The sequence below is a fragment of the Echinococcus granulosus genome, assembly GCF_000524195.1.
Source record: "Echinococcus granulosus chromosome Unknown EG_S00022, whole genome shotgun sequence".
Classification (NCBI taxonomy): domain Eukaryota; kingdom Metazoa; phylum Platyhelminthes; class Cestoda; order Cyclophyllidea; family Taeniidae; genus Echinococcus; species Echinococcus granulosus.
Window position 1 is genome coordinate 238,102 of NW_020170402.1, and position 13,828 is coordinate 251,929.

The window sequence follows — 13,828 nt, forward strand, 5'->3', positions numbered from 1 at the left end:
CATCGAATTTGTATGCAACTGAGAAGATATCTGACTGTAATATAACTGATTCCTCTTGGCGGTTCCACTGGAACTGGAGTTTCGTCCTGTTTGAAAGTCGTATTGGAGAAAAATGAAATGTGCCGGCCATCTCGTGTGCCCATCGCTAGTCATAAGAACACCGATCTGAAAGCAGAATCATTTAATAAAGGTCGGAATTAAAAGTAGTTTCCTAGGGATAAGAATTCGCGTCTATTTTCTTCGTTTTCGCTTTACTGCTGCCCAGCCATCTATTTACCTGAGTTCTATCCAGCTAGTAGGGAGGTGGAGGGGTATCGCGTGTACGTTTAATTGACATCTTCATACAAGCATCGTAGACAGCTGCGTAACTAGCCTTTCCAGATGGTTTCCGAGTGGTGTGGCTTTAGCTGTTAGAGGTTTTCCTTCTGGACAGGAAACGGGGGTATTTACCGAAAGCAGACGTCATTTTCAACCTTCCTGTTGGAGTCGTCACAGATTCTCTCATTGGCGCCATATCCCCTTCTTCCGTCATATTATGGTTCAGCATTCAGGAATGGAAATCAAGGTAGTGGTCCCTTAGGATAGGATGCGTTTTTCGCTGCCACCAATGTGGCGCCCCGAGACTTCTCTGAAAATGAAGTTAATACTTGGGCAGAATTTGTATTGCCCAGGTGAAGAAGGGCTGTTGGTCTACTGGCGTGATTCCGAGGGTTATGCCGCCAAGCTGAAGCACAAACGCGGAGCCTTTAGCACCCTTTAAACCAGGACGAATAGTTAACCAAACAAAGTAATAAATTTTTACCTATTATTCTTAGTTTACGAATGTAATGTAGTCTGCAGAGTTTGGAAAGCATGTCAGATGGATAATGAATGAAGGTGGCTTCAAAGTAATTTACAACCCTGTCTCTGTCAGTAAAGGATTTTCATTTGCCTGGTAATTGATTCCCAACAGTTGTAATAAGAGGCAAGTATATGTCAATCACGCGCATTTTATTCTTTTTTCTCCAAATGCACTAACAATAGTGTCCGCATTGTTTGGTGAAAGCCCTATTTCCAAGCAATGTATACTACTGATTTCAATCTGAAGATAACAAGCTTTGTCACTGCCTGAAGATGTCCTCTTCCCATATGTTTAAGAATACTTTAAAAAATTCACTATTTCACGCTCTGATTTTCATGGGTGCATGACTTTAAATGGTGGAAGAGTTGAATTATCAGCACCAGCAAATCATGTATTAGTAATATGCATGCCTGAAGAACTTTCCTACGCAAAGATGAGGCACTACGTTTACCCTACACCGTCCATCATACCACAAAATACAACTTTGATGGCACAAAAACAAAAGAAAATCATTGAAAAAATACAAGTATTCTCCAATTTTTACTGAATGTTCCTTTTTTTTACTTTTCTTATACCTAAACTGGATTGTCTCTTCCGCGAAGCCGATTGGTGAGGAGATGAAGTCTAATGTTTGTCATCACGCAATCAGTCAACCCTTCGGACAATTTTAAATAGGCTTTTTATTCACTTAGTCATTTCATTGCCAAATTTTTTAAAAGGTGCATTCCGGTGGCACCGTATGTACATACATTGCAGTTGACTGCAATTGCAAGTAATTTTGCGGGGTGATTTGGATCCTTTCTAGAGAGCCGAGGGGTTTGCAATGTGGGTGCGCTGAGTGTGGAGGAGGCTGGGTCGGTAGCCTTGAGCCCCAGGGAGCAACGAGCCCTCCGGCGAAAGGAGAAATCCCGTCTCGCTGCAAAATTGCGACGAAACCAAGAGAGCAACATCCTCTTCTGCCTACTTCGAGCGTTGCCGGTCTCGCTGCCTGATACCGCCGTATCGGAGGGAAGCATCAAGACGACACCATCAAAGCTGAATTTGGAGAAATCTGGAGTCATTCGAATGGCTGGACAGACCCTCTTTCTCTATAACTCGCTTTCTCAAGGTGGGTTGTCTTCACGCCTTTGGAAAAGACTTGGCCGTAGTGAATTTCGACCCTAAAACTTCTTCATTAGTTCACAGTTTGCGTCTAAATATCCTTTGCCACGCAGATAATAAACATTTGACTTAACAAACGGTTAACTCTGGCCTATTTTGGAAGTGATTAACTTAAACAGCCCTCGGTAAATAATCATGCGGTCATTTGATTCTCCAATGTCTCCACCTTTATTTACATCTGTTTGCAATCACTAGTTTTTATTCCAGGTATAAATGGTGGTCCCCTACAGTTACATTAAAACTTGGCAAATGAAATGCCATATTTCATTTTGTTTGAGGGCCTATTCATGCAACTTTAGCTGCCACCAAGAAAAAATAAAACTTTTACCAAATAGGATGTTCGAAAAGCCAAAACAAAGGCTAATATCAACCGGATTCTTTCGCAAACTTTCCTTAACCCGTTATATTTGGGATTGATGGGATAAAAGTCGCAACCTCCTCTAAAGGTTGATTTATTCGTAACGAAGTCATGTGTCAAAATGACAGTGAAACGGACGTTTTACAAAGCAAATCGTTACTAAAATGCCCTACATGCACGTAAATTCCAGTCCTGTAATTTATGTGTTACTTTAGGTTATATCTTTTAAATAAATTAGTTTTTAATTATGCGGCAACGCATTGAGACTTCCCTGAAGACCTGAAGAAGGGTTGACACTAGGGCAGAATATGTACAATCGACGTATAGAAGGATTGAAAGGAAATACTGGCCTGGAGCCGAGGCCATGCCATCCGACGGAAGTGTAAAGACGGAGATCTGAGTGACAGCAAAACTGAAAAGAAGAGTGAAATAAAAAGTAAAAGTATTACATAGCTACCATCTTCTCATTTGAGCATGGTCTCCAGCGCTCCCTTTGTCAAACTTTTGCGTCAGCCATCAAAACATAGCCGGTGCTGTAAGAAAAACACCCTCGAACCATCCGCTCAGTTATCGGATTGGCGTGCAATAGAGAAGATATTTGACCGCACCATTGCTGATTCCTCTTTGCAATTCCACAGGATCTAAGGTTTCGTCATGTTTGAGAGCTGCATTGGGGGAAGTGAAAATGTGAAAGTCATCTCGTATGTTCATCGATAGTTGTGAGGACACTGGCATAAAAGTGGAGCCTGTAAATAATGGACAGTCTTAAAATAGAGTCGTGGAGATAAGGATTTGTTTCCGTTTCTCCTTGCCACGTTGCTCTCATTTCAGTGCTACCCAGCAATGTGCCCATCTGGGTTCTATCCGACTGGTAAAGAGGTAAAAAATGCATCACGTGTCTATTTAATTGGCGTCTTCATGCAGGCACCGTAAACAGCTCTGTAACCAACTTGTCTGGATGGTTCAGGTCTAGCGCCGCCTCAGTTGTTAATAGGATTCCTGCAGACCACGGAAACGTGGTGATTGCCGAAGATAGATGTCATTCACACCCCTTCTGTTAGGATTAGTTACAAATTCTTCCAATCACAGCACATACTCTTCTTCCGTCACATTAAGGTTTAGCACCCAGGAATGGAAATCAGGGTGATTGTCCTTTAGGGTCGGGTACGCTTTCCGCTGCCATCAATATAGAGTCCAAGACTTCTCTAAAGACGAAAGACGACGTGATGCAAGCGTGCAGGCTGCTGGCCTGACCCTGAGGCCATACTACTAGGCGGAAGTGCGGTTGCCTTGTCATTTAGTGCCCGCGAACCCCAAATGTAAAGTTCAACAAACAATCAAAATATTAAACCTTTAATTCTCCCATCTGTACTACTTCCGTTTTCATTCGTCAGCAATCATCTCTACCATGGCTCAAAACAATTAAATAAGGAGTAAAGAAGTTAATCCAAATTTTACTGTTTTACCAGTAACAAGAAGTCGAAAAAGACGCCTTTCTGAGCAAAAAACGTTACTTCAATAAGAAGGTGCGGCTTAATCGCAGCACTTTAGGACCCCAACTTCAAGCAAGGCTTGTGATGATCCTTACGCCAGTGCTATATCACTGGAAGTAATTTGGGGTTGTCTTTTTTTAGAAACACTAAACCCACTTTTGATGTTTGTCCAAATTTTACCAACAAGAGGAGGAAAGGCTATTGTGTTAATGCACCTTTGAATCATCAAAAACAATAAAGGGAAAGCTATTTTACGGCACCTTTCTTTTCCATAAAAGTAACTTGGTGCGCTGCATCACCGCCGAAAACATGTGATGCCAGCAAACAAAAAGTGGTAACGGGAATATCAAGTGAAGAGGAACTAAAACCTGTTTCAGTTCATGTGTGTATGTGTGTTGAATTTTAAGGAGCATTAACTATTCCAACCTTATGCTTCCTGAATTTTTATCTACTTGACTTAGACGTGTACAAAATTTGCACGCAGTAATTGCTGCAATAAAGTCCGAGAAACTGTTGACTTAGTTTTTACCTTCGCACAACCATTTGATGCTATGTAATGCGTTGTTTGTTTAACTCTCAGTTTTGGCAACGGGACACTTAGGGGCTCCACCGGGCTGCCTGTCCTCAAGATCATGAGAGTAGTCCCAAGCCCTACTGTACGTTGACAATATATTTCCAGCCTTAGTGTCATGTTTTCTTTTATCTTCAAGGAAGTCTCGGGACGCTACAGTTATATGTGAAGCTCTTCATACCCCTCTCCTCTCCATATTTGTCTACTATTCACCATGAAATATTTGTCATGATTTTTCGATGGAAATTAGCTAGCCAAGATTTGAGAAGTCTTTCCTGTCGTCGAAAGCAGGGTAAAGAACTTCTTTGACTTCAGAGGCCATTCCAACACAATACTACACTTTGCAACCCAGGTTCAAGTCACCGATTGAATCGATTTGGGTTGAACCATTTGATGATCCTTTTCAGGACGTAGTTCGTCCGCCTTTGAAAGGCGGCATTAAAAAGCCCTCACTGTAGTCGGCAAACCTGAAGGTTTTTGATGGGGTAGAATTCTGCACCCAAACATGGAAAATTAACGGGATAGTGGGAAATCTAATCGGCCGTGTAAAGTAGACATGATCTGGAACATGATTTAGCCCTACCGATAAAGTCATTCGAGGTGAATCTCCAATTAAAATAGGATTCAACTGGGCATATTAATATGTTACCAAGGTGTTACTTTCCGTAGTTAGGATTGGAAGAAGAAGTTTCTTTTTGGATAAAAGCAACTTTTTCCGTCCTTTTTAAGTCCTAGGAACCAAAGCAGTGCCGTTCATCAGTCTCCTCAGCAAATCTCTCCACGGTCTCCTCGTTCACCCGACGGATTCTACGGTGGTCTATGCGACACCACCTCTGGCAGAGGCTATTAACTGGCCCTGGGTAGGTCGTGTGTTTATTTCAGGTCAGGCTCTGTGTCATGGCCTTGGGGACAAATCTTGAGGGAAGGTTTTCGCTGTAGAAGGCAAATTTATATGCACCTACTGCCGGGGGGGGGGGGAGGAATTTTCAGCGCATTTTGGAGAAGGGAAAAGGGAGAGAGGCAAAGCAAGAAAGAGGCTGAATTCCCATAAAGCTAAGAATAGAGTTTAAAATAGTGGAAGGAATCTAAGCAGCCTAATTTTTGTCTACTTGCGTCTTTTATGTGTATGCAGTGCCAGAAATTCCTATTTTAATATCGCTTCTTCTAGTCACTTCTATTACTGTACTTTTTTACCCCCTAAATTTCATAAAAGAAGAGTTTTTAGTATTGCAATTAATTTTAAGCCATTTTTACAATTATGTAGGTTTTTTGTTAATAAGCATGTGAATAAGGCGAGAATCATACATCCGTAATGAGCTTTGTCGGTGAATATCCCGCAACACAAAAATATGTTGTTTTTTTCTTTCCGTAGAAGTACTTTACATCACCTTCCTTCAGATAGGGTCGGAGTAAGTGTAAGGATAGGGAAGCTAGGGAGGCAAATATTATTCAAGTAGTATCACACCGGAGCAAAAGCTGAAAATTTATTCACTTTGGGTGAATTTTCCCCATTTTAGTGCATTCAAAGCAAACTATAGCGTCTCGGCGTCTTATTGAAGTCGTCAAAGCCCAAAGTAGTTGGGAAAGGCAACTAGTAAGACCTAAGAGGCCACCGTCACTGCCCAAAGGCCATTCCGGAGAGCGATAGTAAAACCTGTAAGAATTGAAATGCCAGGGTGGCCGAATACATGGATAAATCGTCTACTAACTAAAAACCACGTTTTGAGCTCAAATTAGTTTAATTTGTCTTTATCGCAGTCATTAAATATTCTCATGACTATTTCATTTTCTCTCCTTGCTTTTAAACGGTATAAACATTGAATTATCTCAAATAAATCGTCAGACATGGATGGAATTATTAAGGAAGGGTGATTTTGTTGATCTAGGGGTATTGCTAATGAGGCATCATTCAAGTCATTCTGCTTTATTCCCTAAAATAGAGCAAGATCTATTCCTAAGGCTACCAGCTTTTCACCAGTGATTGCATCATATCCCCAAATTTTAAAGCGCTCTAGAAGTTAAAACCGGAGGAGGCTCATGCTCAATGATGAGGTGCTTTTTTGAGAGTGGCATTTCTGAGATGTCTCATTTTTTTCCCTCTCATTCTCCTTCCTTTTCGAACAGATCAATCTCATTGGAGTGAAATTGGAGAGCCTGACAGACGAGGGCAAAATGCCAACTAGGGCTGGTGAGACGGTGAATCTACGAGTACTTGAGCAGACAAATTCACCCGCAAAGAGCTCCGTCCACAATCGTCCATCCACACTACTGCGTTCACCCTCTCACTCTCCGACCTCCACGCTCTCCGCCTCTACTTCGGGAGGGGATCAAACTTCACCCCTCTGGTCTCCGCACCTCTACAGAAGCAGTAAGAATGGAACGTCTGGAACGTTCACTGGGACGCACTTCTCAGCTTCTGCAAGTAGTAATAAGGCAGTTCCTTATCTTGTAAGTTGAAGAAGCTTCTACATCTCTTGAAGCAAGTTTAAACCCGGTTTCTTAAAAAGACAAGCTCAGCTGATACTGTATGAGATGAAGATAATGCTTCGAAGTCGAACGAAGGTAGTGGAGGATATAATAAAGAATATCGCATTGATAGACTGGCTTGAATGCGTGCCTATCATTAACGGGAAATAGCTTGCATCTCCCCACAGATCGCAACAAGCCAGCACAGCTAGGTTAATCGTATACCCCATGAACTTTTTGGTCACTTGATACATAAAGTTTCTTTTCAGCTAAGAACTGCGGGGCTTTAAATGTTGTAATTAAGGCTAATTGAAACTGGGCTTTGACAAGGAAGCCATTGAAGCTTATTTAATGTCTACGGTGACGTAGAATGAGGTGTTGGAAAGCGATTAGGTCATGTGGCTCCCCGAGACTGCCCTGAGGACTTGGGAAGAATATGTACCGCCAACGTAGAGAAGGGGTGGGGGTCCGAAGGCCATGCCACCTAGTAAAGGTAGGATTGCGGAGCCCCAAGTTCCCCCAGAATCCACAACGACGAGTCCAAATAATTCCCCTAACTTTGCTTGATGTAGCTTCTTAATTAAGGTGTACAGCCTGGTTTCTGTCAGGTATGTATTTTCCCCAAAAATACCAGCGTTTCCACACATTGTAAAGAAACCGATAATTTGGATTTTTTTTCCCAAAAATTGCACCACACCTCAGAACTCTGGCAATGAATCCGACGTAGGTGGCATTAAGTAATGTCGCACAGAAGTAAGCCCACTGGGACAGGGTGAGTGCTAAATGGACAATAAAACAGCTTCAAAATGGCGACCATAGCAGTTCCGTGACTGGATCAAATGACACAAAGCGATTGTAAAACGAAATGCCGGTGACTAGTGGTATAATTGAAAGTATCTGGTGGTTAATAACTTATTTTGAAAAGGAGAAAAGCGCTGGTTACCATATTTTTGCTTACAAGGTGGCAACATAAAGACATGCAAAAACGAGACTACTTTCTCCTGTTTGGAGAGATGACAAAGCTGTCACAAGAAAAGGGTAACTGTAAAACTGATTATTTGGATTTAGTGTGTCTCATTTAATCCAAATTCTCAACGTTGATAAATAAAGGGTCCTCATTTAGGCTAGGTGCGCAACAACACTTTTTGCAAGTAACTTAATTCCTCTGGAGAGACGAACACTTCCGGAATGGAATTCCATCCCTTTTTGTACTGGGGATTTCTATAAATGAACTGCTTTAGGAGTTAATGGAAGTGAAATTGCAGTCTGGACCAAAAAGCTGGGAAAGCGTTGAGGATTATTTTATTTATGCAACTAGTTTTGAAGTCTTAGTGAAGAGGAATGAGACCCCTGAACCGAGCTGCTAATCAAATGCAAGATAGGGTATCAGACCGTCCCAAGAGCAGGCATTTGATTGGTGGACTCGAAGGTCAGTGAGTTGCAATGGTGGCATACGAAAATCCGATTTCCTTAATTCAATTTTTAAATGCATGAAGCTTTTCCAGTGTAAAAATCTTATCAAGAAGTCTAACAATAATTCGTTTTTTATTAATCAGGCCAAAATTACTGTCAGATTTCATCTCATTAATGTGAAGTTATCTTGAAGGGCATTTGATTGGGCCCTGCTTAACATGATGTAAAAATCCGCAAAAAAAGATAAAAGGAAGTACTTTAAAGCCTCAACAAACCTAATGTAATACCTTAGTTGTTTGTTTAACTCTTCGTTTTGGTAGCGGGCCACTCAGGTCCCGATATGTTCACACCTGCCTGGCGGCCCGGCCTCCGGACCATGCCGTAGCCTCCAGCCCTCCTATAGGTCTTCAGCTCTTCCTTCATCTTCAAGGAAGTCTTGGGGTGGCACACAAACCGTGGGTTTTGAAAAATGCTACTTTTGTTTAGGTTAGGTAGCGTCTGACCACAAATTCTTACCTTTCATTTCACCTCAATGCAATGACTAGTTGCAATTTTAACAAGTTTTTTTTTTCTACCGCTTTCTAGATTTGTACATGTTTTGCTATACTTCGCGTGCCAATTACAAGGTCGGAAGATGGCAGACCCAGCGCAACGGCGGAATCCGCACCCCAGCCTGTCAACCACCTCAATCTCTACCTTCTCCAGCCCACTCCAAATCTCGGCTTACCCAAAGCCACAGCAGATTCTGCATCCCTCTTAACAGCATCACCACTTGGGAGGACTTCATCTACGACTCTGTCACAAATATCGACAATTTCATCCTCCCTTTCCTCTTCCTCCCCTTCTGCTTCCACTTCCTCCTCCTCCTCCTTCCATCGGAACAAAGAACGTTATCTTCAGAACCGTCTGAGACGCCTCCAGACGCAGAATCCGCCGCCTAAACCCCTTGAAGACGATTTTGTCTGTCCACGTGATTTCTTTTGCATTGTTCTGGATCGCAGTCTAGCTGTGAAGTGGGTGGAAAATAGGTTAGTCGGTTGATTGTCTGTTTGCTTTATTTCGCACCCTCTAACATTAGAGTGACTCAAAAAGTGGATAGCCGAAAATGGCTCTCAAGCCTAGGTGACAACGCCTTTTTTTGCCATCTTAGATTGGGGCTAGGGAAAACAACGCCCTGTTAGATATCAACATTTCGGTCCCGCCGAAAAGCAGTGTAATACAGGAAAGGCTAGTGGATAAGAGAAAGTGTTGTCCCAGCACATACTGTTATATCGTTTTCTTCTCTTATTTGCCTACTAGTAAATAAAAGATAATTATCTTTATTTATCTTATTTAGTGATCCCAATAAAACCAGCATTTTCTCTTCCATGATTAATCAATCTTTTCTGGACTTCATTGCCCTCCAAGATCTGGAGGCGGTGAGCAAATTACTCAATGAATGTAAGTGACATATTGCTTTTTATTTTGCCACCTCTACAAGGCACTGACATATCTGTTTATCCAGGTGTTCAACAAAAATTATCAATTTGGACACCCTCATATCGTTTAAGGATTCCTATTTCTCAATCAAACGGTAGTAGGCAGTCCAGTGGACCGTCTAAATTTATCTGGGTGAGAACGCTTTTCTCGAATACCTTCGATGCCAACATTAGATGTCTTCATCAGCCCATTGGGTAAGGCTTGAAATATTCGAAAGTAGTTTAAAGGACTGTTTCCTTTCCCTTTGATATGGTCGTCTTTCATTCCACTTTGTATCATCATACGCTGGGACCCTTGGTAACTCCACTTCCACTTATGGGTCTCCTTTGTTCCCGTGATGTAGAAATGCACAAACCGATGGCATTCAAGTCTGCCTTCATCAAAAAATAGCATCCACCTCAACCACGGGCACCTCCGAAAGCCGACATCATAATGGCAACTCGATGTCAACCGTTGTGGCCACTACACCTCAGGTTAAGCGACCAATCAGAGTACTTAAATTGCAGTCACACCATCAACCGTTGTCACAACAACCAGTGGCTGAGTCGACGCTACAGCCTCTTCGTGTCTCACCAAGTCTTCCGACAAATTCTGCTCCCTACCTGGCTCCATTGGCGGCTGCACCGACAAGGGACACACAAATTATTTATGAGGTAAATTTTTCCTGCAATCGATAATTGGCTCCTGCATTGATGGAGTGATTATCTGGGTTAAGTGATTCAATGCCTTATTATCTAAACACAAGTCCTAACCAAGGTACACTTGAACTGGCACAGGCGTAATGACGGTTGAAATACATTCTCATCTTGTAGTTGCGATAGGAAGGACTGGTGTATCTTATCGGATAAAATCAACTTTCCTGAACATATCATTTAAGGTTAGCTTGCTTGTTGACAAGCTTTCTAAAATTCTTCTCCAGTGAAAGCCCAAAAACAGTTGATATATCTTGACTCGTAGGGGATTTTATGTGAATGGTAGGAGGTGGCATACCTGTCTAATGTTGACAGGTGTGAAAATAAGTTCAAAAGTGTGTTTAAGAAACTACCACTTAGTGCAGCTGGTTTAGAGAGACAAGTTGTTTAAAAAATAAGCTCAACATAAGGTGGTAGCGAAATAAAGCAAAAAAACTTAAGCCGACAGAATTCTAGTATTAAAAATGGTAATAATTACTAAATTTAGCAAATCAACCTCTTTATAGTTGTTTAATGCATTCAATCTTTTTAATATAATCTTAATATATCCAATTTGCCTTGTTAAAAGTACCAATTAGTTTCTCAGATACTTTGGTTTGCGGGACAAGAGTTCATTATCAAAGTGTTAACGCACTCCTTCGTAAATCATTCAAACTGTTCACTGTCCTACGTGGGTCACTGTTGTAGCTCATGCGTATGCACTGGTTATGGTGTGACATGTGAGAGAGTGTTATTATTTTGTAGGCTTAAACGTCTGGAGATCAGATTTTCCTTTCGGTTTTCACAGTAGTTCTGGTTCTATTTTCCCATAAATATGGCCCGTTTATTTCAAAAAAGCGTTTGTTAAAGTTCCTCTTCTTCGAGTTTCTGTACAAGGAGGTGGGAGCGCAGTAGCTTATTGTGATTTGCCTGTGCACTCAAGGCCATCCAAGTATATGTGCGTTGCCGAAACCAATCAAATAGCTCTCACAATGGGGGTGATCAAGGGGAGGGCCCATTGACCGATAAAATCAATAAACTAAGATTTCTGGAGTTCGTTTTTTAGTTTAATTATAAATGCATCAGAATGTGACAAGGCCTGTCGTTTTTCAGCCCCCTGCCTGTTTGACACCACAGACGCTGGTGACGACTCCATGGGTCATCTATACTCGAAGTATCAGCGCTCCACAGGCAAGTTTGTCCAAAACAGTATCTCCCCTTTCACAGAATTCGTCTTTCAACTTCCTTCTACCAGGAGAGTGCAATGAGATCCCCCTTCAGCACTCCAACAAAATTCCCCGACTTAGCCCACCTCACACCATCGTAGAATCGTCTCAAATTGGTAGGAGTCATTAAAAACTTTTCTACAGTAAAGACGATTTTGCAGCCTCAAAACCAAACTTATTTCTAACTTTCGTGAACGTATAGAAAGGTGGCCGATGACGACTTCCTCCCCGGTACTGAATCTGCCCGACATGCTCCAGGAATTGGATCCGGAAACTCTGGCAATGCTGGAGGAGAACGAGGATGCAAAATCAGATTCTCTGCTAACAAGTCTCAGTTTTGATGACATTCTTTCCTCCATCAGTATCACACCGAGCAGTGGGGATGAACTAAATCAAGATAAACAGATATGCACAAGCGGGTCCTTTTGTTCCAGTGAATCCTCTCCTCCATCTCTACCGGAGAGTTTTGTCTCGTCCACTTCTTGTACCAGGAAGAATCAGCCTTCACAGCAACAACAGCAGTTGCTACAACAACGGGAAATGTCACTGTTCAGTGATGTTGAATTAGACACGGATATGCCCTCAGATACGGATGAGTTCTGGGATGCTCTTGTAACAAGTTAGTTGGCTTTTGAACGGTAAAACAGGCTTTAATGACAGTGAATTAATACAATATTCTGCTTCTCTCTTGGCTGTAGATGTGATGAATCTTCCATTAGATATAACCAACCTCCCAATGGATGTACGCTAGTCATTAGTCAGCAAAAGCAGCAGTAGTTACAGACCTCAACACCAGTGCAGTAGCTAGAGGAATGTTCTCTCACTTGTGTAGCTAGTCCAGTCATTCGCACTGTCAACACAGAGTTGATCACCAAGCGTGCCTTTCGCTTTTCTATGAGGTGGTCGATTAAATGCTGTCTCCTCTTTCTCCCTCTTGCCACCAGTCCTGCCAGTAGATTTGGGTAGATCTGTCCCCCTTTCTCTTAATTTTACTCACCCGCCCCCCTTCCCCCTACGTTCCCTCCATTCTCCTCTCCTTCTAACGCTCGCCCACCTACCAACTCACACACGCAGTTATGTGTAATTGAAGAGCACGGTGGCTATTTTATTTTTTTGTGGCACAAATATATTTTTATTCAAGGTGGTCTTCGATTCTGTTTTATCATCGTCACCATCTCTGTCAGATGTGTTTCTTGGTTTCGCCACGGCCGATGTTTACCTCAAGTGTAATCGGCGGTTAATCCAAGTGACCTCCATGTTCATTATGAACGTGTATGAAAAAGGTGCTTTAAAATCTTAACTTGGCAGCGCCGCGAATGACCTAATCAAGCGCTTTGTTTGGCCACCAAAAGGAGACAGGAAACGAAAGATGTGTAGCTACGCTTTTCGAACCAATATAGTACCAAAATTAATTGAGGTAAACGAAAAGACAAAGGGCGGAAGTGCTTTTGTGTATTTTTTTGTAGCCTTTCAAATTAAACTATGCTAATTTTCACGTTCAACTTATACTACTTAAGGATTCCAACAAGTAGTGTGGCAGGGGATCGACCGCTGATCGGTAAATCAATTTAACCTAGGGTGGATGAATAAAGAGTCTTAGTGGATAACTCAGGGAAGCGTGGATGAATAGATGAGGGGACGGTTAGCCGGGTGGGTACGGATGAGCGTCAGGTGGTTGCTGTGATACCACATTAGGTAGCAAAACCTACTCACCAGATGGGGGTGAATTACGTCCAGAGAGCCGCTCTTTTACCTTCATGGATGAAATAATTCGTGTAGGCCTACATCAACAGGCAGGGTGCTGTAGGCTAAGCAAATGGGTTACAAATATAATGCTTTAGGAGATGGCAATAAACTCGAAAGACCACCCTCAGGAAGGAAGTGTTGCCAACTGACTTGTGCTGAAAAGTGTTTTTTTTTTTAATTTTCAGCGCCAAGTGATCGGCAATAGCGCTGGCTATTTCCATGCATCTAAGGCGCCACGTCGTCCTAAAAAAGACTATACTTGATTGCTCTGTGTGGGTGAGTTTGTATGGAGGATCAGAGATGAAAACAATCCTACTTGAGATCTGCCTACTTGACACAACGATACACCCCAAAGGTGCGCAATAGGAATTTCTTCCCCGAAAAATAGCCAGTTACTAAGACA

At 42.2% G+C, this 13,828-nt stretch overlaps 1 protein-coding gene across 1 annotated transcript; it reads left to right on the plus strand. All coding sequences in view use genetic code 11, as the record gives it.

Moving 5' to 3' along the window:
- Positions 1-1,388: 1,388 nt before the first annotated feature.
- On the plus strand, positions 1,389-12,430 carry EGR_03885 (asparagine-rich antigen; the record flags this gene model as incomplete). Its single annotated transcript, XM_024493134.1, has 12 exons — positions 1,389-1,450; positions 1,561-1,613; positions 1,647-1,949; positions 5,154-5,284; positions 6,549-6,872; positions 8,889-9,331; positions 9,640-9,743; positions 9,808-9,976; positions 10,126-10,435; positions 11,567-11,795; positions 11,882-12,298; positions 12,378-12,430. 12 exons carry the CDS (start codon positions 1,389-1,391, stop codon positions 12,428-12,430), a joined length of 2,598 nt encoding a protein of 865 aa, XP_024352406.1.
- Between the last annotated feature and the right edge of the window lie 1,398 nt (positions 12,431-13,828).